At 39.7% G+C, this 21,105-nt stretch overlaps 2 protein-coding genes across 3 annotated transcripts; both read left to right on the forward strand.

The window, feature by feature from the left end:
- The first annotated feature begins 29 nt into the window (after positions 1 to 29).
- Positions 30 to 5,404, forward strand: CLRN2 (clarin 2). The gene is made up of 4 exons (XM_084517330.1): positions 30 to 362; positions 773 to 1,099; positions 4,488 to 4,667; positions 5,121 to 5,404. Exons 2-4 carry the CDS (start codon positions 847 to 849, stop codon positions 5,384 to 5,386), a joined length of 699 nt encoding a protein of 232 aa, XP_084373456.1. The 5' UTR covers positions 30 to 362; positions 773 to 846; the 3' UTR covers positions 5,387 to 5,404.
- A 1,898-nt stretch (positions 5,405 to 7,302) lies between these two features.
- On the forward strand, positions 7,303 to 20,975 carry LAP3 (leucine aminopeptidase 3). 2 transcript variants are annotated; one of them, XM_084517327.1, is made up of 13 exons: positions 7,303 to 7,473; positions 7,947 to 8,062; positions 8,416 to 8,470; positions 9,883 to 9,988; positions 11,877 to 12,036; positions 13,558 to 13,722; positions 14,313 to 14,471; positions 15,309 to 15,433; positions 16,826 to 16,914; positions 17,599 to 17,701; positions 19,472 to 19,551; positions 20,253 to 20,365; positions 20,463 to 20,975. In XM_084517327.1, exons 1-13 carry the CDS (start codon positions 7,384 to 7,386, stop codon positions 20,659 to 20,661), a joined length of 1,560 nt encoding a protein of 519 aa, XP_084373453.1. In that variant the 5' UTR covers positions 7,303 to 7,383; the 3' UTR covers positions 20,662 to 20,975. The 2 variants fall into 2 exon arrangements, with proteins under 2 accessions (XP_084373453.1, XP_084373454.1); XM_084517328.1 differs by lacking the exons at positions 7,303 to 7,473; positions 7,947 to 8,062 and adding an exon at positions 8,180 to 8,280.
- The last annotated feature ends 130 nt before the right edge of the window (positions 20,976 to 21,105 follow it).

Below are 21,105 nucleotides of genomic sequence, written 5' to 3' on the forward strand. Positions count from 1 at the left end.
ATCTCAGCCTCCGCGGGTTGTGTTCCCTCAGGGGAGGGTTAATTAGCGGGCGCCTGTAGGGGGCTGTAACTGTAGGAGTGCGAGCAATTGTTGCCGGTTTTCTTCAGTGCTGCTCGATATCGCTGCTAGGTGGAATTACTGCCCTCGCCACAGCCCCCAGCTCCAGGCCCTGCTGCCTGCTTGTGCCTCCCCACCCTGCACGGAGGGCCCTGTGCAGGCAGCAGGTCCCTGTGTGAAACCACAGCCTCCTGAACAGCATTTAAACACCTCAGCTAGCAGGCCGAGGGATGGAAGGACATCGCTCTGAGGGTTATTGCCAGCCCTGGTGGCTCTGACAGCACTGACATTTACACAGGGACAGAGTAAGCACCAGGAGGAGGTAGCTTAACACAGCCGAGATGTCAGCAGGATTCTGCTGCTACACTCCACGTTTGCAAAGCTTTGTCCCTCGCGGATATTTACCCATGTTTTTAATCATCTTTAAAAAAATGCTTCTAATTTTCATCCCACGTGGTTATGGTAAAGAACTTGATGCCATTTCAGCAGGACAATTAAAGCTCCGGTGAAACATTAGCCATGCAATAGATATAGGATTACTTTCTGCACCACCGCATGACAGGGTAACGAAGCTGTTGTTTGCAACCATTTCAGGATGCTGTCGCAGCAAAACATCTTTTTGGACTTGATTTTTAACTGTACGGTTTAATTTCTGGAGCTTTGAAATACAATGAGATGTATTTTGAAATACTTGCTATTCGTTCATGGATTTCAGAGCAACAGGAAAAGTGGGAAATGTGCCTAGTTACTGAAGAGAGGCCTTGGAGATGACTCCTTGAAACCACTAGGATGCCCGGCTGTTTTAAAAAGACTTTATTTGCCTTGGCTTCTACAATAAGTTTTGCGTCTTTTATCGTAATTGCCGTCGCAATGGGGACCCAAAGGTGGATGACTGGAAAGATGCTTTGCAAAACAGGGGCTGATTTAGTCAATGCCACAGATCCAGAGCTGGTCAAGTTCATGGGAGAAATTTACTATGGCCTTTTTAGGGGCGGCAAGATACGCCAGTGTGGGCTGGGAGGGCGTCGTTCCAAATTCACAAGTAAGTACAATTTTGGTTGAATCTCTAGTCAAATGTCTAGTTCAACTTTAAAAGCACTCTGGTCGTTTTGTTTACATAACCTGTCAAGAGCAAATCATTATTATTAAACGTATAATTGTGGCTTACTTGTGGTCTGTGTGCTTTGGGATTTGAGTGCTATTTCAGGCTAGGTTTTCTCTCTGATTATGTTTTGTGATTCTGGAATCAAAGAAAAAAAAAAACCCCTAGAGCTAGATTGAGGAATTCCTGTTAGTCTTGTGAACAGAGTGAAGAGGGTTCCCTTTCAGTCTTATTTCCCAGGTTGAGCTATAGGAGGATTGGAGATGACCCTGTAAGTCATACTTTCCCTTGACTGAAACTTTTCCATGCTGTGTTGCTCTGCAATATCTGTACCTCTATTTTTGCCATATTTGTTAAACTGCTCCCTTTTTCATTTTTTTTTTTTCCTTTAAGAAGTAGAGATTTATTTAGCTGGCCACATTTGTGTGTTTCCCTAGCTGTCCCAAAACAGATGTCTGCCATTGTAGATACTCCTAACTTTACTAACATGTTAAAGAAGTTTTTACTTTCTTTTCTGGTAACTTCAAAGAGAAAAAAAATGGTGAATACATACAAAGTGTAGAAATGTCAAAGATTTTCTTGAGCTCTCCAAAGCTGTCAGATGTTGACTTTGGATGATTTCCAGTTTTCGCACATCCTGTGCTGAAGTGAAAATGATATTTTTTTATCAAAGATGTTTAGTTTGGTGGATAGATCTGCAGCAACTTAAACCAATAGAAGTTGAAGCTTACCCTCCCCTGTTGCACAGCAGTGCTGGCTCATCCTTTGCAATGGCTGTGGTACTTAGCGTAGTTGTATGGTGAGGAAGTTCAGGGAGTTAAGCTTGCTGAAAATTAGCCTGCAAAAGATCTATTTATTTCCCATAAACTCATCCCGCTATACTGCCTCCCTACACAGCTGCACAAACACTGCTATAAAGTCTTTAAAGCAGGCACGACTGTGGTCTTAGGAGTGGTGAAGAGAAACAGAGAAACTTAGATCAGTGTGACCTGTTGTTACACTGTGAATTTGGACTAACTGCTTTTCAGTAGCCAAAATTGCTGGCAAACAGGTCAAAGCTTGTCCTGCTCTGCTGCTGCTTCTTCTCTTCAAGGTATTCAGAAATATAGTTCCAGTTCTTTAACCCATCCATAAATGTCAAAGAGAATGAAGAAAAAGGTAGCTGATCCTCCTCTCCTTGTACAACTTTCTAGCCTTGTTAGAGAACTTTCTGATTAATTACTCTGCAATCTGAGAAGAAGGCCTAGCATTCCACCCTCACCACTGACTGTATGAATACATATCTGGAGGATGTGATGGTATTCTTAGACAGACAAAGATCTCACTGAAGCTAGCAAGAATTTTTCCCATTAGATCTGTAAAATTGGGTCAATAAATGCAGCGGACACAACCATGCATTTAGGTAAACAAATGTGCCAGAGACTTTCCCTTTTAATTATTTTAATACCTCTGTAAGGGTTGCAACTTTCACAACACTGGCATCAAAATGGTATCACGACAGTATTACAAAGCTGTTAAATCCACCACCTTTTGTAGGTGTTCCTATACATACTGTGTCATCTATGTCAGATCCATGTGGTTGTTACTGGAAGTCCTAGCCCATCTAAATTGGCATGAGATGCATATATTTTGACATCTGAATCAAGCCCTGCAAACAAACTAGGAAAGTCAGACATTTTCTCTGTGTGTACAGCAAAAACAGCTGGAATGTGTCCTCAGTCCCCAAGGCAATGTCCTTCCTCGGGGTTCTTACTTCTGTGTATTAAGACAGGCTCACTGCCTTTGTCTTTGGGACCTGGCTGAGAGCCTCAGAAAAGACACAAAGGAATCTTTAGAACCACCCTGAAAACTCTGCTGGTTTATAATAAAGCTAAATTCCATGTGCTTTGTTTTTTTACAGGCACTTATTTTCCACTGGGAAAGTAAGCTAGTTTCTGGCTTCCCATTCCTCTTCTACTTCCCTCCTTTCTTCTTGTTGGAGTCTTTCCTGTAGCTCCTGTGTATACCATACCTCATTATAAGCCCAGAATTAATTACTGAAGAGCTGTTGAATCATGGATTTTTGTATGGAATTTGTACAGTATGAAGTTTTCTGAATAATCTACCGGAATTCTGTAATGTCATGATGATCACATTATATCCTTGATATTTGCTGTGTCATCTACCAGTTATTTCTGCCTGCATTATATGTGGTTTCTTTGGATTATTTTTTTCACTTATGCAGCATAGGAAGTAATCTATTTGTTTATAATATGACGTACCTTGTTTTTAGTGACATAATTAGGCAGTTAGTCCTTCCAAATATGTATGAATGTGTGGTGCTGCATTATTTGAAGGGCTTTTCTCGATTGGCCTGTATTTTAGGCTCCTTCTTGATCAGCTTTTCTCTTTCTTGTCAGTCAGCACATTGTCTACAATTCCCTCCTCATGTTTCTTCTGATTCAGTTACTGAAGGGCTGCAGGATAACCTGAGTTCTTGCATGTTCTGCATCTCCCTATTGCTGGCTGATGTAGCCTTCCACCAAAGTAACTGTTAAGATAAAAACAGGTTAATAAAGTCACTGTCCTTTACAGACAGGCAGGCTGCCAAAGAAGAGCTCGTGTGTATAACAAAACCTGTGAATACTTCATGCCAAGCCTGCCCTGACTGTGGCACTTTGCATCCTTTCTATGAGTTTAACTAAAATACTGTCCAACACCCAGAAACACATAAAAGAGGTATAAACACTTGATGAGAAACCAGGAAGGGAATTTAAAAGTGGAAACCTGTGGGATTAGGAAATAGGAAGTGGATCAGAGTGGATCTCACTGGAGCCCGTTTTAAAGAGAGGAAGAGATAGAAAGAAGAATAATATAAGAAACTAAATCAAGCAGACGTAACACTAATTCAGACAGCAAGGAGCTGGACAAGGAAACTGAACTATTGGACTTCAAAGGCATGAGATTAAGAGCATGGGACAGGAATGGGAAACTCAAAGGAAAGAAGTTTGGGGCAGAGAGCAGAGGTGAAAACGATGCGGAAATGAATGCAACAGACAATACAGCAGCAGAGATAAATACACGAACAAAACTAGATAAATAACAGAGTACTTAACCCTGCATCCTTATTTACAGATCCTGTGTGAGTGATTGTTCCTGTAGTAGAATATCCCTAGTTTGTCTTATGCAGTGAGAAATAAAACATGAGTGTAACTACCTGAATCGATTGTTTTATAAAAATCGTCTTGTTTACATATAATTTGACTTTGGTGCATAAGTAGAGTGTGATGTTTACTGTTGTCATGAAAAAAATACACATTGAATAGTTGTTTTTTTTGTTTCTTGACAGTTTTCCCACATATGGTGAAAAAGCTGAATACAGGCCTGCATGTGATGATTATAATGTTCCTCTGTGTGGCCATGGGCTTTTCTCTGGTCAGTTTTGGATTCTGCATTCTTAACGCAATAAAAGTTCCTTACCGGGCTATTAAGGGTCCAGCAGGACTATGCCTTTGGAATTTACTTGCAGGTAAATTCATTCACCAGTATTTTTCACCAGTCATGTTCATAGGAAAATGTTAACTGTAAAACTTCTTTTCTTGCCTTACTCGATATCTCCCTGACTTAAATACTTGTGAATAAAATGAAGTTACCAATGAATTCTCATCTATCAAAAGAGAGCTGTCAGATGGCTTTTCAGCATATCGAGTCTAGTCAACTTTTTACAGGAGCTGCAAATGCCAGTCTTTATGGTTCATATAACTCATAAAAGACCTTTATTATAAACTTAAATTTATTTTATTATTATATTGTTTGGCAATACATTAAAGGCTAAGCATGCTGAAGGTGTTTAAGCCATCTCTACGTCTGTCACATTCTGTTTAAGACCTGCTTTTGTATTTAATATGTCCTTCTGAAGCACAACCAAAATGCATGTCTTGTTTTGACAACAATGGTAAATACTTCTTTCTTTTTGTTGCAGGTGGATTTATAGCACTTGCAGTCACTGGCTTTATGGCTGCTGTAAAACTTCATCGCCTCACAGAAAGAATTGCCAATTTTCGGGAAAACGCCTTTCAATTTGTTATCTTAGAAGAAAGGTTTGAAGACTGTTTTTGGCTTTGTGTGGCAAGTGCCACAGCGCATGCAGTGAACTTGCTGCTAATAGCCATTAGTGGTATTCATTTCCCTAAAATAAAGACTAAGACAGAAGAAGCAAATGTTACAGCAGAAGATATCATGTACTAATAAATCTGCATAAGACTACTTTGGTGAAGTGAACTATCATGACAGAAACAGCTTCTTGACTTGTCAGCTTTTGCTTTGGATGGAGAATTTTGGTATAGACATGAGTAAAGATGCCAATTGTAAAAATCTGCAGTACTTTTTTAAAGGTCAGTCTACAAAACCAGCAATTAGCATGTGTGGGAAAGCAGGAAAAACAAATACTGCAAATATTATTCTCAAAACTGACCTATAGAGTTCACAGTTTTTACAAAATCTGCATTTTAGCTATTTTAGAACACAGGTGATAATACAATTTCACCTAAACTAAGTATCTTTTTTGTTTAGAAATAAAATATGTTTGTAATAAATCTTTCATAATATAGGCTTATTTTAAAACAGAAAGGATGAATGTTTGCCAATTACCTTCTCAGAATTATCTGGACATTTTTGAGAGGGTCATATAAGACGTTCAATAGCATTAAACTGCATTGAAAAAGAAGATTTAGCCCTATTTCTAGGCTACTTATGTGTGATACAGTTTTAAAACAAAGATTAACAGTGGCTAACTCTATCACTTAGACCTTTGCAGCTTTCCCCTTTACATCATAAAATACTTTCAGAAAATCTGGAACTTGATATCAAGTGTTATAAACTGGATATAAAGTTACCTTATTAAAACATTTTAGTTATGCTTCATATAGAGACCTACCTAATCATATGCATAATATAATCAACATGTGGAAATGAAGGCTTCTTTGGGGGTACTTTAGAAAACTTGAAATCCCAAACAAAATAATTTATGAAGTGTATCTGTCCAGAAATGTAAAGAGATTATGGGTAAAATCCTATTTTTCCATAAAATTGAAGAGTACTTAATACGCACTGGAAATACCCATTTAATTAATACTTGCAGAATATACAGATGCTCCATGAAGGATGTAGAGAAGTTATGGAGCCATTCTTCAAAGAACAAAGAAACTATTATTTGTATATAAGAGTCACTCCAAAATTAATGAGGTTAACTACTAAAACACTTTGAGATTTTTAGTAGTTACGATTTAACATTAAAAACAAAAACAAAACAAACAAAAAAAAGTAATTTTACAAGGTAAATCAAAATGGATGCAATTTCCTTCAGTTACTGTCTCTGGATGATGCTGTCCTCAATTAGACGTGTTTGTTCTGGCTGTTGCACAGATGATACCACGCACGTCAGTAAACTCCAAAAACTTTTTCTCCATGCAGTGCTCTTGCTAGAAAAGCATAAATCTACTTCTGACATCACACTGATGATTCTGGTCTGATATTCCGGTGTGAATGTTCCTGTCACAGCTACAGTCAGTCTCACTGGTCTTTCATTTTCACTTACTATGTTTTCTTAATTTTATTCTGGGAAATTATCACTTTCACTCAGAACCTAAATGCGAGGATATTATACGAGTAAGCTACCACCCTATATGGGAAATAACTTAAACTTGTTGTCTGCATTTGAAAGATTTTTTTTTTTTTTCAATTCTCATACACCACTTACACTTCAGTGTTTCACACGTACATTAAGTACACTGCATAGATATCAGGTCTGGTTTTTAAAGGCTGCGGTAAGCCTCCAAGACAAGTTGTTTCACCTTCAGCAGCACGTGTGAACGCTAACCTGGAGCACACCACAAGAGGGCAAAACTCCGCCGTAACACCCGCTGCTCCCCACGCCTTGCGCTAACAACGGGGTGCAGACCACGGGCCCTGTGTCGCTTATGGGCTTACAAAATGTTTGGAAATTTGATCATTTCGGGTGGAGAAGGATTTTCTGAGCGGTGCGAGCCCGCTGCCTCCAATACCGTTCACCTCAAGAGGCGACGGGGAGGCGCCGCCATTTTCTCCCCTCCCCTTTCCTCCAGCACCGCCCCGCTCGGCGCCTGCTGATGAGGCGAGCAGCGCGCCGGGGTCGGCTGCCGGCACAGCCGCCTGCCTCCGCTGTGGGGCTCCGGAGCTGTGAGGCAACGGGGCTGTGAGCTCCGGGCATGTTGGTGCCGTGTGTGCGGAGGGTGGCCGCCCGCCGCCTGGCTGGGCACCTCCCCGGCCGGGGCTACAGCCGCGGGGCGGGCGGGAAGGTGAGGGGGCAGCGGGAGCTGTGGGACCGCCACCTCACGGCCCCTCTCGCCCGTGTGGGGATCGGGAGAAGTGAGGGAAGGGGGCAGGCGGTTTGTGAGTGTCCTGCCGGGCTCCTTCGCCTGCCCCTTGGCCTTGGGGAGCCGGGGCCGGACGCGGTGCGGCTCTGTGCGCTGTCCCCGGGGCTCCAGGCAAAGGAGCCGCGTTTGGTGGGCGCAGAGTGGAAAAAAAAAAATCTGTTGTGCCTTCAAATTACGGATTGCGAGAGTTCTGGAGGCGAAGGGATTGGTATTCGAGTGCCTCCTTTGTAATGTTTTATCCTGTACCGCCAGCACGTGGCTCTGTGCCTTGCACGTCAGATGGGTGCATGAGCCGACATGCACGCGTAAACCAGCAGCAATCTGAACGCTGTGCTTGTTTCTCTGTCAGGTCTCTAAACTTCACGCTGTTTACATTAATGTGCATCCTTTCCTAGGGCCTCGTTCTGGGAGCCTATTCGAGCGAGCAGGATGGAGGTGCTGCCCAGCTCACTAGTGCAGGAGATGCTTTCGATAGGCTCGTGTCGGGAAAGCTGAGAGAACTTCTGTCGGTGTAAGTGTTGGCTACCTTCCTGAAATGGATTAAAGTATCTCTAAAACGCCAATAAGAATGGGGCTGTGTTTCTGATCATTGTTGGCATTTGAACCCACACCCCTTTTCAGGCTAGTATCTGCTCCCACCAGGATGAGCAGCTTGGAGGGAAACTCCTGTGGCAGAAGCCAAGCATCAAGGAAAGAGAAGCAAAATACTTACAGGGATAGTCCTTTTCTGTGAGTGAGCACTGAGCCAAGTGTCCCAGCATAGTCTTGAGAAGCTCAATGTGGTTGTGGGGTTAATGTAGTATACCATAAGCCTTGTTACCCTGGTTAAGGCTTCTTTACTGAAAGAACCTTCTTGTGTTGTAGTTGTGGGCCACCTTTGAAGAAAGGCAAAACGTACCTGTTCCATGGTTTGCATCAGGTATGAACGGTGGAATTTTCATGATGTATATTTATTAATGAGTGAGGCTTGCCCGTGCATCTTACCTTAAGCTTGGTTCACTGCTGTGCTTGTGTCAATGCTCTGCACTTTTCTTCCCTCTCTGCCATTGTTCAGGCAGAACTCTTGTCTGCACAGACATGATATTTCACAGTTGTACGAGATGGGGATTCACCCACTTAAAGTTAAGCTTCTGTTGCCATTTGAGAAGTCGTAACTCATCTAATGTGTCTGGATGGAGCTGGCTGGTTCCGACTTGAACCTTTTTGGTCAGATAGCTAGAGGGTAGGCAGACTTCCAATATGACACTAGGTGCTCTTGTGTATGTAATTACATGGTATGTTAGGGCTCTGTAAATGATTTTAAATAAATCATTTTGTAGTGATTAACACCTACCATGCAAAAATACCTATGTGGAGAACACAGGTGATGTACTCAGTAGAAAGGCTGTCATGAATTTCATGGAAATCGAGTCCCCTGAAGGTCCTGTTATGCCGGTTCTGCCTACAGAATGACCTAAAGTGAGTTGGAAATCTCTGCAAGAGGATGTAGTAGAATCTGGCCTCATGACCTCTCCTTAGTGTTTAAAATAACAATAGCTAAAAAAGGATAACTTGAATCATTGATCTGGCAAGTTTATGTTAGTTCCACCATCTTGTGGACTAAGAGGCTTTATGGTGTAAAAATAAATAAATAAATAAATAAGCTGACAGAGCAGCTATTTGTGATGGAAGGGTAAGGGAAAGTCTAAGATTAAGTTCATTTTTTCCTGAGAGCAGTGGGAATCTATTCACTTGTATAAAGCCATACTCAAGGTTATACAAATTTGACTATGTTCTTAAAACACTCCTTTCATCTTTGTTATCTCTTCCTTTTTGCCCATTACTTTCAGTTTATGAGGTAAGAATGTAGTTTGCTGTGCTACATTACTTTCCTGAATTCTGGATCTGTGTACCTCTGTTCAGCTTTGGTTTGGTACGTGGCTAATCACACCAGCTCAGCTCAGCTTCTAGGCTTGAGAAGAGATTGAAGAGATTTTTTGACCTTTGAAGAGATTTTATTAGCTTGAACATACTTCTGAGTGAAAATGGGTACACTTAGAAGGACAGAAATATCTTTTGCTATTTGTTTAGCATAAAGCCCTATCTGCTTCAATACAAATTGTGAAATGGACAAGCAGGACAACTGTTTGGCTGCCTGTGGCAAACGAATAGGAGTGTAAGATTGTGGTACCATACTGGTGCTCTTATGCAGAAATCAGCTGTGTGACGTAGAGAAAGTATTGAGTGTGTTTTAATGCTGTGTTTGGTTGGTAAAGTGGAGTCTGTAACAACTCCATGCTGTGGCTGTAATAATGAGGAAAGTGAATCTCTTTGTGTGTTGGCTTTGTGTAGGACTTTCCAAGTGTGGCTGTAGTTGGCTTGGGTAAGAAGAATGCTGGAATAAATGAGCAAGAAAACTGGAATGAAGACAAAGAAAATATTCGTGCAGCTGTTGCAGGTTAACTGTTTTCTTATTTTCTTAACTTTTTGTCTAGAAAAGCCTTTTAATGGTGCAGCATGTTCCATTTTTGAAGAGCAAGTCTACATACGCTTTCGTTTTGAAATGCAAAACATACTGCATAGTTTGGGAAATGTGTTTACTTGTCATTGACATTCATGAGATTTTTTCTTAGTGAGAAAGAAGTTATACAGCATGTAAATCAACCTGCAGACAGATAACTTCAGTACGTCTCCTGAATGGTGGGGTATTGAAAATGCACTTGTTTAATTGCCGTGATTTTGAAGCCTGAGAGAATTAAGTGAGCACTTAATGATTGTGCTGTACTTAAGTATGCATATAGATTTCCTTTTGCTGCTCTAGTTTGTAACTGAGAGTTTTGTTTTGTGAAGTGATAACTTTCCCAACTTAAGTAGAATGTTTCCTTATCCCTCACAGGCAAAGGCCTCTTATTTTTCTGTTACTGAAATTGTGGTGCATTTTGTGTTACAAAGGTAACAGTGGGCACCTCGTATAACTGTGAGGTGTGTTACAATGTGATAAGTCTGTACTTTCAGGAATTGTAGGTAGCGGAGATACCTGATAACCCTGCTGTTACTCCTTATAACAAACAAATTATTACTTTACAGCTTAGACATTGCTGGCTGGGGCATCAACTCACGGCTAAGCACCCGCACAACTGTTTGCTCACTTTCCCCTCAGTGAGACAGGGAGAGAATAAGAAGAGTAAAAGCAGGAACCACTTGTTAGCCAAGGTAGACAGTTTAATAATTGAAGGAAAGAAAACATTATGCAAAAGCTATCGCTCAGCACCTCCCACAAGCTGACCAATGTCCAGCCAGTTCTGAACAGTGGCTACTTTGAATAACAGTATCTGCCTGTCCCTACTACCAAGCTTTTATTATTTGTGATCAGGGTGATACAGAATATCCCTTTAGATAGTTCTGGTCAGGAGTCCTGGCTGTGATCCGTGCCATTTACCTGCCTACCCCCAGCCTATTCACTGGGGTAGGGAGCACAGTGAGAAGCAGAAAGTCTTGGTGCTGTTTGAGCACTGTTCAGCCATAGCCAAAATGTTGTTGTGTAATCAACACCATTTTGATCAAAAATCTAAAACTTCTATGGAGGCTGCTATGAAAAACATTAACTCCAGCTCAGCCAGACCCAGTAAAAGGTCTTCTGTTTTAATTAGGGGTTGATTTTTGCATCTAACTGTGTATAAAACAAGAATAAAGAGTTCTCACCATAATGGTTATAATCTGAGACAGGAGGTCAGTCATACATCTGTGACAGTTGTAATAATGAGGAAAGTGAATCTCTGTGTGTTGGCTTTGCCCTTTAGTCCAAAGGGCTAACCCACATTGTCTCGCCAGCTGCCAAAACAGTTAAATTTTTCTGTAAAAACACTGTAAAATATATGGAATTATGTCTGTTTTTTAATAATGTTTATAAAATAGTGTATGAGCTTCTTTGTCAGAAAAGAACAGTTACTTAGTCTTAGGAAAAAAAATCAGGGCAAATTTTTGATAACTGTAGGTCTTCACAACCCATAACACTCCAGAATGATAGAGGTTTTCTCTGATGTGGTGTGAGCTTAAAGGAATCAGAACTACTGTGAAGTTTCCTTCTTACTCTTGTGAAATGGCTTGATCATTGAAACTTATCAAAAAACTTATCAAAACTTGTCAATATATGGTCACTAGCATTTTAAATTATTTTACTACATGATCTTTTTTGTTTATTTACTTTTAAACTCGGATATCTTGTGTAAAGCTGTTTTTTCTTTTCCTTGAATACTTTCCTTGAAGTATTACATTGGTCACATCAGACACCTGTTCTGCTCTTCTGTGCACTACTTGGCCTATTAATTCCATACTGTGTTTTTCAGTTGGTTGTAGACAGATCCAAGATCTGGAAATCCCCTGTGTTGAAGTGGACCCTTGCGGAGATGCTCAAGCGGCCGCAGAAGGTGCTGTCCTTGGATTGCATGAATACAATGAGCTGAAGCAAAAAAAGAAAACTGCAGTTACTCCTCAGCTTCATGGAAGGTGATGGCAAAAGGAAAGCTTGCATATTTGTTTGTTTATAAAACTGAGCATGCTTGTGCATGAGAATGAAATAGAAATGTTAGAATAGGTCTAGCAGCAATTTCTGTCTTAAGGAAATTCAAGGAGTTAAGTATTTTACACATCAGGTATATTCATAGTGTTTGCTCCATAGGTTATGTTAGTATGCTGTGTTTTGAGGATAAGGGTAAATAAATGCTGCTTCATAGAAAAGAAGGTCCAGGATAAAAATAAAAGTAAAAAACTACTTGAAAGATTGCTCTGATGTACAAGGACTTCTACTAGTATTGCATGATAAAATTGCGGAGCAGAGGTATTTCAAACTCTGTAAGTGAATAAATCCTTTTGATAATTAGGAAATGCTAAATGAGACCAGACCATGCCATAATGAGTGTCTTACATAGTTCATCTGTTATATTTGCATTCACAGAACAAGATGCAAGAAGAAAAGCTGTGGTGCTTACAGACTTTAAGTAAACATCACTGTTCCTTGAGGGCAGAAAATAGTATCAAGGGTTTTGCTTCTTGGGGGCAGAAAGCAGTATCAGGGCTTTTGCTTCCATGGGTGTACTGTTCTTCTCCAAACTGTGTTACTAAGCAAGAAGTATTGAGGGATTGCAGGCATTGAGAACCTCAGGCTTCTGGATTGCCAGCCCCATTTAGCAATGGGACACCGATATCCTGACCCTTTTGCTGATGATGTACCAGCTGAAGCCTTCTTGTTGCCTTTCCCACTTTTTGCTAGTTTCTCTCTAGGTGAGATTTGGCTTCTTAATTCCATCTCTGCATATCCAAGCAATGTTTCTATATTCTTCTTGGCTTCCATCTGCCCTGTATTGCTCTTTTGAGAGCAGAATCCAACTTAATCCCCTGCTTCGTGGCATCTTTTAAAGCAAATAAGCAAGTCTTTTAGTTCTGTCTCAGTAAAATGAGAGGTTATGTACTAGTAGTGTTGCAAAATAATCAGAGATCCCTATTTCCTATGGAGTCAGCTTTTTGAATGTTTGTTCTATCTTTTATTAGCGAAATGTCTTTAGTGCACTGTGAATTGAGGTCCAAGTTCCACTCTTATCATATAATCATACTTAAGCAAATTGAAAAACAGACTCAGAGGCTTTGTACGGTAAATAAAAACTTTCAGGGGTGTTGTAGTTAATGCGATTACAAATTTTGGAAGGGATATTAAACCATGTGCTTAAAGATCAAGACAATCTCTGACTAGTAAGGATTAGGACAAGACCACATATATCAGATAATTTTACATCTGTCTGCTCTAGGATTCTTCTAGCTTTCTCTGAAGCATTTGGCTCTGACTGGAACCAGAGATGAGATATTAAACTAGATACACATTGGATCTCATCCTAAATTCCTTGTAGGAAGGGTAATAAGAGGTTCTTAATTCCCCTGTATTAATAATACCGTATTTTCAGATGGGAGAGAACAAATAAATGCTGATATTATCTTACTTTTGTACAATCATGATTGTTGTATGGTGTTTTTTAGTGCTGGAAGTGAAGCCTGGCAGAAAGGTGTTATCTATGCTGAGGGTCAGAACCTCGCTCGGTACCTGATGGAGGCTCCAGCCAATTATATAACTCCAGTCAAATTTGCTGAATATATTGAACAGAAGCTCAGGGGTTTCAGCAGCAACGTGAAGGTCCATATAAGGTAAAATACATTCAAATGATTCCTTTATAGGGTAAGAAACCTTCCATGCCAAATTTGTCACATGCTCTCGTTTTCATTCTGCCATTTCAAATGACAAAAGCAGGTAAAGTTGTTGGCTAAAAGCAATAAAGGTACCCAGACTGCAGGCTCCTCTCAACATTTAGAAGGCGAGCTTCTAGCTAGTAGCGTAAGCAAGTTACTGTGACACAATAAAACGATTACCAGTTAGCCATGCCATCAATTAATTGCTTAATTGACATGTGCTGTGAAAGAAGAAGCCTGATGAAGAATCAGTGAATAATCTACAAATACTAGGTACCTTTTTCCTAATACCTTTTGTTTTCAGAAAGTATAGTTTAGTCTTACTAAAAAAAAAAAAAAAAAGGCAAGAACTTGGAGGCAGTATTTTTCTGCTTCACAAAAATAGTAATAATGGTGGCATTTAAATGAGGTTTCCAATACAGCTAACTAAAGTGGAATTAATAGTTTGTGTACAAACCTTCAAGAATTGTGATTTTTAAAAACAGACAAGCAAAACGCGTTGGTCAAAGTGTCCAATTTAAACTTATACGTATATATTTCTATTTCAGGCCAGAGTCTTGGATAGCAACACAACAGATGGGAGCATTCCTGAGTGTAGCTAAGGGCTCAGCTGAACCTCCCATCTTTCTGGAGATCCACTATTTAGGTGGTGCTAATGCAAATGACTCTCCTTTGGTATTTGTGGGAAAAGGAGTTACATTTGACAGGTATGTGTGGTAATATCTTGAATAATTTGGGGGAATGCTGTGTTTCAGTTTTTAAAGGATGGAACACAGAGGGATGAGTTGTGTAATTCAACCAAGAGATGCACGCTTCTGACTGCAGTCCCCTTAAACACAGAGGTGAGGCTTTCCTTGTGCCCCCCTGCTCTTCATGTTCAACACAGAGCTGCTTTTTCATTGCTCAGCACATCTTTCAATGCCATTCCAGTGAACTTGCCAAATTTAGTAGGTTGTGCTGCTTTTGCTGGGGATGAGACAAGCTTGAGTGATTGAAATAAGTAGAACTGATATGCCTTTGGTCTGTAAGGGGAAAATGGAAAGCTAGAAGGAAAGAAAACAAAACTTAGTGTCTTCTTCTTTTTTCTTGGCCTGAGGAAACCTTGGGATGAAAAAGTTAAGTGTTTAGAGTTGCAGTCTGTCACTGGACATCTAGTTCATGCTTAAAGTAAAAACAGTTCATTCTTTGCAGCAATTTCTTTAATAGGAAATAACAACAGTTATAACTACTGAACATTTTATTAATCTGTTCTCCTTCCATATGCTTGGTTTTACCAAGTCTACTGTTTTATGCTCGTTTTGTGCTCTTCTGCTGTTATGAAGACCATTGAGCACATGAGAAAAATGTCTATTTTTTTAGTCCAGTGTAGATCACCTGAATTTTTCTAGATTCCTTGTGTTTTCAGTACGTGTGTAAGAGAATCTGAAAACAGAGCCTGGCGTTTACTGACATTTTGGTGTTGAAACACACTGATGGACAGAGTATAATCAACATATGTAACGCCCAGCTCCTCCGTGTTGATGATACTGTTCTGCTCATTTCAGTGGTGGCATCTCACTGAAGCCGTCATCAGGTATGGATGCGATGAGAGCAGATATGGGAGGGGCAGCAACTGTCTGTTCGGCCATTGTGACTGCAGCAACGTTAAATCTACCTCTTAACATAATTGGTAAGTGTGTTTGTGTGAGAATCTGAAAATCTTAATTTTACAAGGCTTTGTTTAGACAAGGTCCTTTCCTAGTATCAGCCATTGCTGTAAGACATTCTGTCCTACAGAAATGTCAGGCTTTTTCAGACTTGCTCATCTCATTCATTTTCTTAGCTTCTCTTCTGTCTTTATTTGCTTATCAAAAATCGCTAGCTTTGCTTGAATAAAATACTGAAAGAATACAAATTTTGAGGGCATGATTTTTAGATCTTAGGAGGAGAGACTTGTTGATAAACTTGTTTTCAACAAGTTTTGCAGAAGTTCTGCTATTTCATTCCAAGAAGGAATGTGGATACCTGTAAAAACAATTAAAAATAAAAAGCAGGTGAACTACTTCCATGAGTGTTTGCACCAGCTGAACAGGATAAGGGATCAGCTTTTGTTTCCTTATGTGAATGTCTCAGCAGAAACTTAAAAACAGCTGCAACAAAAAAGCTTTCTGATAGTGCTCAGAATTCAAGAATACTACTTATTTTTTTTCAGCAGAGATGTTGCAAAGCTAGAATTGGCTGATTCAGGAACTGTTGTTTAAAAGAAACAGTCACTGGTAACATGTAATCCATTCTAGGTTTTTATGTTTGAGTACTGTAACTTTCAGGCAACTAATGTTTTAGTCGCTTACATGCTTCAACCAGTAGAGGGCAATGAACCACACATCCTTAGGAGATTCCTCCCACAGAATAGGAAGTGCTAAGCAGAAAACAGTGGAACAAAAGTCTCTCTCTGCCACTCCACTGAAAAGTGGTCGATCACAATTCTCATACTCCTTGTTCTCTGAGCAGAACACAGGAGCAGGTTTTCCCTGGGAAAGATGGACAGTCTTTCATCTCATTATTCCATTTGTAGTTTTGATGTTGACTCTTTTGCACCTCTGTTTGCTCTTACGCTTGGCATTCTGTGGCAATTCCTTGGATCCCTCTTGACATTACACAATGAGCAGAGCTTGAACAGCTTAGAGAGTAGAAATTTTTATTTTCAGAAAGAAATCCCTTTACATGTGACTAATTGTTCATATATGGAACACATGAGATGCTATTTGTTGACAGGAGCTTCAGTAAATTTTAAACCTTTTCTGCTCTCACTTGCCTAGGCATAAAGTAGAAGTAACTCCTAGTGTTAAAATGGTGTAGGTGAAAGAATTTTGTGGTGCACCATGCAGAGAAATGGCACCAACTGAAAACTGGATCAGCTGTCTTCCAGTGATCACGAAAACTCACCTATTGAACATAATTCAAGATGAGAATAATATTGCTTTCTTAAGGTGTTTTTTTTTTTTTTTTCTTTCTTAAATATTTTTTCTGCTTCTTTCCAGAGAAAGAAACCAGTAATGCACTTTTCCTTTTTCTCTCTGAGGTTTGGCACCCCTCTGTGAAAATATGCCCAGTGGTAAGGCAAACAAGCCTGGGGACGTAGTTAGAGCCAAGAATGGAAAAACAATACAGGTATGCATCTGAAACTTGGATTTTGAATACTTTTGGTAAATTGGTTTAATTGATCGAGTTACGTAGTCAGAGTACGTATTTGAAAAGACCCTTTATAAAGATATATAGTGCCAGTGTAGTGTTTTTACAAATGTAAGAAGTATTAGTTTAATTAGAAATTAAGTTATTAATTAGAAATTGCTATCATAGGATTATTTCAAATATAAACATTGAAGAGGTTAGGCATGTTTTAGAAATCACTAGGAAAAACTGAAGACTATGGTAACTTTTAGTGAACGTGCTAGAAAATAAAATCATAAACTTCCTCTGAAAGGAGAAAGAAGCAATGGGGTTATTGATTTATTTTAACAAGAAACTGTTACCAGGCATGCATCTATGATTTGTTGTGGATCCCTCTCGTTTCTTGCTGTTTCCATGGGCCATATCTCTCTACTTGCTCTGAAACAGCCCTGGGGGTTGCTGGGCCTTTGCTGGGAGTGGTGACCTGCCCCATGCGCTGCACTGGGGCTCCTCTCCTGCCTCCAGGCCCTTCTGAGGAAACTGAGTAAATTTTGATTTAAGCTCCTGGGGCCTGTGACAGTGCATTCACAATCTGACAGCTGTTTAAGAGAATATGTAAGAAATAAGTCAGTTAAAGGGATGTTTATAGTAGTTAATGTATTTTTGTTAACTTTGCACCTGAAGGTTGACAACACAGATGCAGAAGGAAGGCTGCTATTAGCTGATGCTCTCTGTTATGCCCACAATTTTAATGCCAGGGCTATTGTGAATGCTGCAACACTGACAGGTAAGCAGTCTCCCTTCCCTGCTTCATTTTAGACGTCAGGTCTTTGTTATTAACTGGCTATGGATTAGCTGCACTATGTATACAAATTCAGCCTAAATTTAAAAGCAGCTGAGATGATTTTACATGTTGTAGGACAAGAGCTTGCAGAGTTAATGCTCTAACAATTTCTTCAGCTGCGTGTCTCCAGGACTGGCAGGCATTGGCATGCAGGATACATGTTGAACAGTGCACGTGGAGCTGGGCTGGCAGTAATAAGCTCAGGAAAACCTGTGCAGGCTTGGATGTTTCTGCACAGTAGTGCCAGGTGGATCTGTTTCTGGGTGAACTTAATGATTGTTTCCAGACAATTATGTCACCCAACATCTGAGTGAAGAACTTCCAGCTCCTGTTTGGTGCAAAGAAACTGGCATGGCTGTGGAAGACTCTTTCCAGTTCCATACAGTACTGGCCATGCTGGAGCCAAAATAGCTCCATTATGAACAGCCTCTTAGCACTTTGAGTTCTGAGCTACCCAGCACCAGTTCTTCCATTTGCTGAGCTACCTCAGGTGTCCATGATTCCATGTAGTAGGAGAGTCATTATCATCTTCACAGGAAGTCATTCCGGTGAAGTATCTCTTTGCACACTTTCAGGAATGAAAAAAATGTGTTTTAATTGTTTTACCTCTACAGTTATATATGAATGAAGCTATAATTTTAAATCTAAAATCTGCAAAGATAGCATTAATGGTGTATGCATCTTATGAACGGCAGCAACAAGCTGTCATGGGTGAAGTGACTTCACCTGAAAGGTGAGCAAACATGGAAGAGTAGTTCAGATAGGAGTCCTCTGTGTTGCTTAACGAATAAGCTGAGAAGAAGAATAATCTTTCTATATAGAAACTGGGGCTTTAAATCATGTTCTGTAAGCTTTACAAGTTCAAATGCTGTGGAAAATGTCCCTAGATAGAAGGGATGCTTATGTTAAGATGGTGGGCTTGTATGGCAATATTTCTATATGAGGCATGATACAGGAAAGAGGCTGCTGCCACTACAGACTGTTGTGTTGGGAATTCCTGGGCACAAATAGAAAGGAGGACAGCTCCCGCAGAAATTTCTTTTGACGTACCATTCTTGTTAAAGTTTTTTTGTTCATTTGTTTGTTTTTTAAATCTCTCTGGGGATTGAGTGCCATAAATGGCATCAGCATTAGAGAAGCATTTCTGTGGCAACAAATAACTAAATATGTATGTAATCCCTCTGCCTTAGGCATTGTGTATTATTTTGATAGTGATTATTTTTATTTAAAGCACATTTGCATATGTTGTGCAACAATCTACATAAGTGAAATTCACAAAAGCAAAAATACCGGCTGGAAAATTGCGTAAGTCTGTAACATTGAAAAAGCCCAGTCATGTATATTTTCGATATGAAAACAATAAAATTGAGTGTTTTGTTTTGTTTGAGAAGAGACATATTTCTGAATACATCATGGTAGACATATTGCTAGGAAGCATCAAGCTGAAAGCAGAAAGTCTAGTTTTATGAGATGTGGAAATATCATTTTTGTGAATTCTTGTCCTCTTCAATTATGTAGACTTTTTTTTAAAAAAAAAAACTTTTGAGCTTTAAAAAATAAATATAAGTGTATCAAAATCTTTGGCTTGTGGACTTTAGAAGTCACTGATAATGAGAATTGAAAAGGAAAGTACGGTGAGGAGTCTGGATGCAGAGTCCATGCTCAAGTCCACCTTTGCCTTCATTGTATAATCTTCAGGATGTCTTTCTGTAGGTGCCATGGATGTTGCATTGGGATCTGCTGCGACTGGAGTGTTCACAAATTCATCTTGGCTTTGGAATCACCTTTATGAGGTAGGCCATCAACATTATTATCAAATAATAATTCAGTAATAGTTGTCATTGCTAAACAGCACTTTACAGAAAGTCTTTATGCCAACCTAAAAAGTATGTTACTACATTTTGAAATCTCATAGGAGTGTGTTAGTATTGCATTTAATTGAAAAATACATAATGATGACTATTAATTACTGGCTCTTTAGTGAGGTTTAGTATCATACAGCAGAAAGTATGAATCATTATCTCAAGTATCTGCATCCTTTGATAACTTACTGCATATGCATAAGCTCTGCACTACTGACAGTAATTAGTTTTTGTTAACAAAGATTGTTGGTCTTGCTTAGCAATACCAAGAGAAATTCAGAGGCCTTGTGAGTGACTGAAGTGTGATAGATAAAGGAAGCCTCTGAAGGGAAGCATTTGAGAATATATACATTACCAGAAAAAAAATATATTGCAGGGAGGAAAAGTATTCTTTAGATTTTTGCCTGTTGACTACCATTAAAGTACCCAAAAAGGAGGCTTCATTGTTCTGCTTGCAGTGTATTTCATAGTTTCAGACCAATCAAAGCCGAAGATAAGCATGCATAGTGGTGGTGCTTACAAATGCAGCTTTTTTTTTTTTTTTTTTTTTTTTTTTTAATAAAAAAGTGGGGTGGGGAAACACCAAAACTACCATAGTGAACTTTACCCCAACTATTGCTGTTCTTTTTCAGGCCAGCATTTTGACAGGAGACCGAGTATGGAGAATGCCTCTTTTTGAACATTACACCAAGCAAGTAACGGATTGTCCTCTTGCAGACCTGAGTAACATTGGAAAGTACAGCAGGTAGATGTGCTAACAGCCTTTCCCTTCAGTGTATTAGTCTATTGTTTGTGCTGTTTGTGTTGTTTCTAAAGTAACACTATCTTTCTGCTTCCCACAGAGCTGGGGGAGCGTGCACAGCTGCTGCCTTCCTGAAAGAATTTGTGACTGCCTCTCACTGGGCTCATTTGGATATAGCTGGTGTGATGTCCAATAAAGATGAGGTGCCCTATCTTCGAAAAGGCATGGCAGGCCGGCCTACACGAACATTAGTAGAGTTTGCGGCTCGATTAAGTCAAGACAGTCACAATACCAAATAAATGCCTATTCTAAAATCATCCATTCTGCCTTAAGAAAAAAAAAAAGTTAAAAAGTGTTAATAACGGAGTGCCCCAAACATATTTTCACTATAGTGATGACCTATACCCACATTTTGTAAGTCATTGCTGGGTAAGAACATCTCAAAGTTGAGATTTGTCTCCCTCTGTTATGCAGTTTAAAATAAAAAGATGCAGTTTGAACTATGTCAGGTATTAAATACCAAAACATGATCATGGAAAATACCCGAGCTCCTCTTTTGTATGTAAAGTAAGCATAATTATTGTAATCAATAAATCTCCTAGTTGTGTGGGTACATCTGTTGATTTAGAGGGAAATAGCGATAGGGGGGTGGTGTAGCTGTGTCTCTGTTTTGGGTGACTAATGGAGTAGGAAAGGTAATGCTGGAGGGTTGTTGATAAAAGTTCCCTGAGAAGAAAGAAAAA

Source organism: Aythya ferina, assembly GCF_964211825.1.
Source record: "Aythya ferina genome assembly, chromosome: 4".
NCBI classification, from domain to species: Eukaryota; Metazoa; Chordata; class Aves; order Anseriformes; family Anatidae; genus Aythya; species Aythya ferina.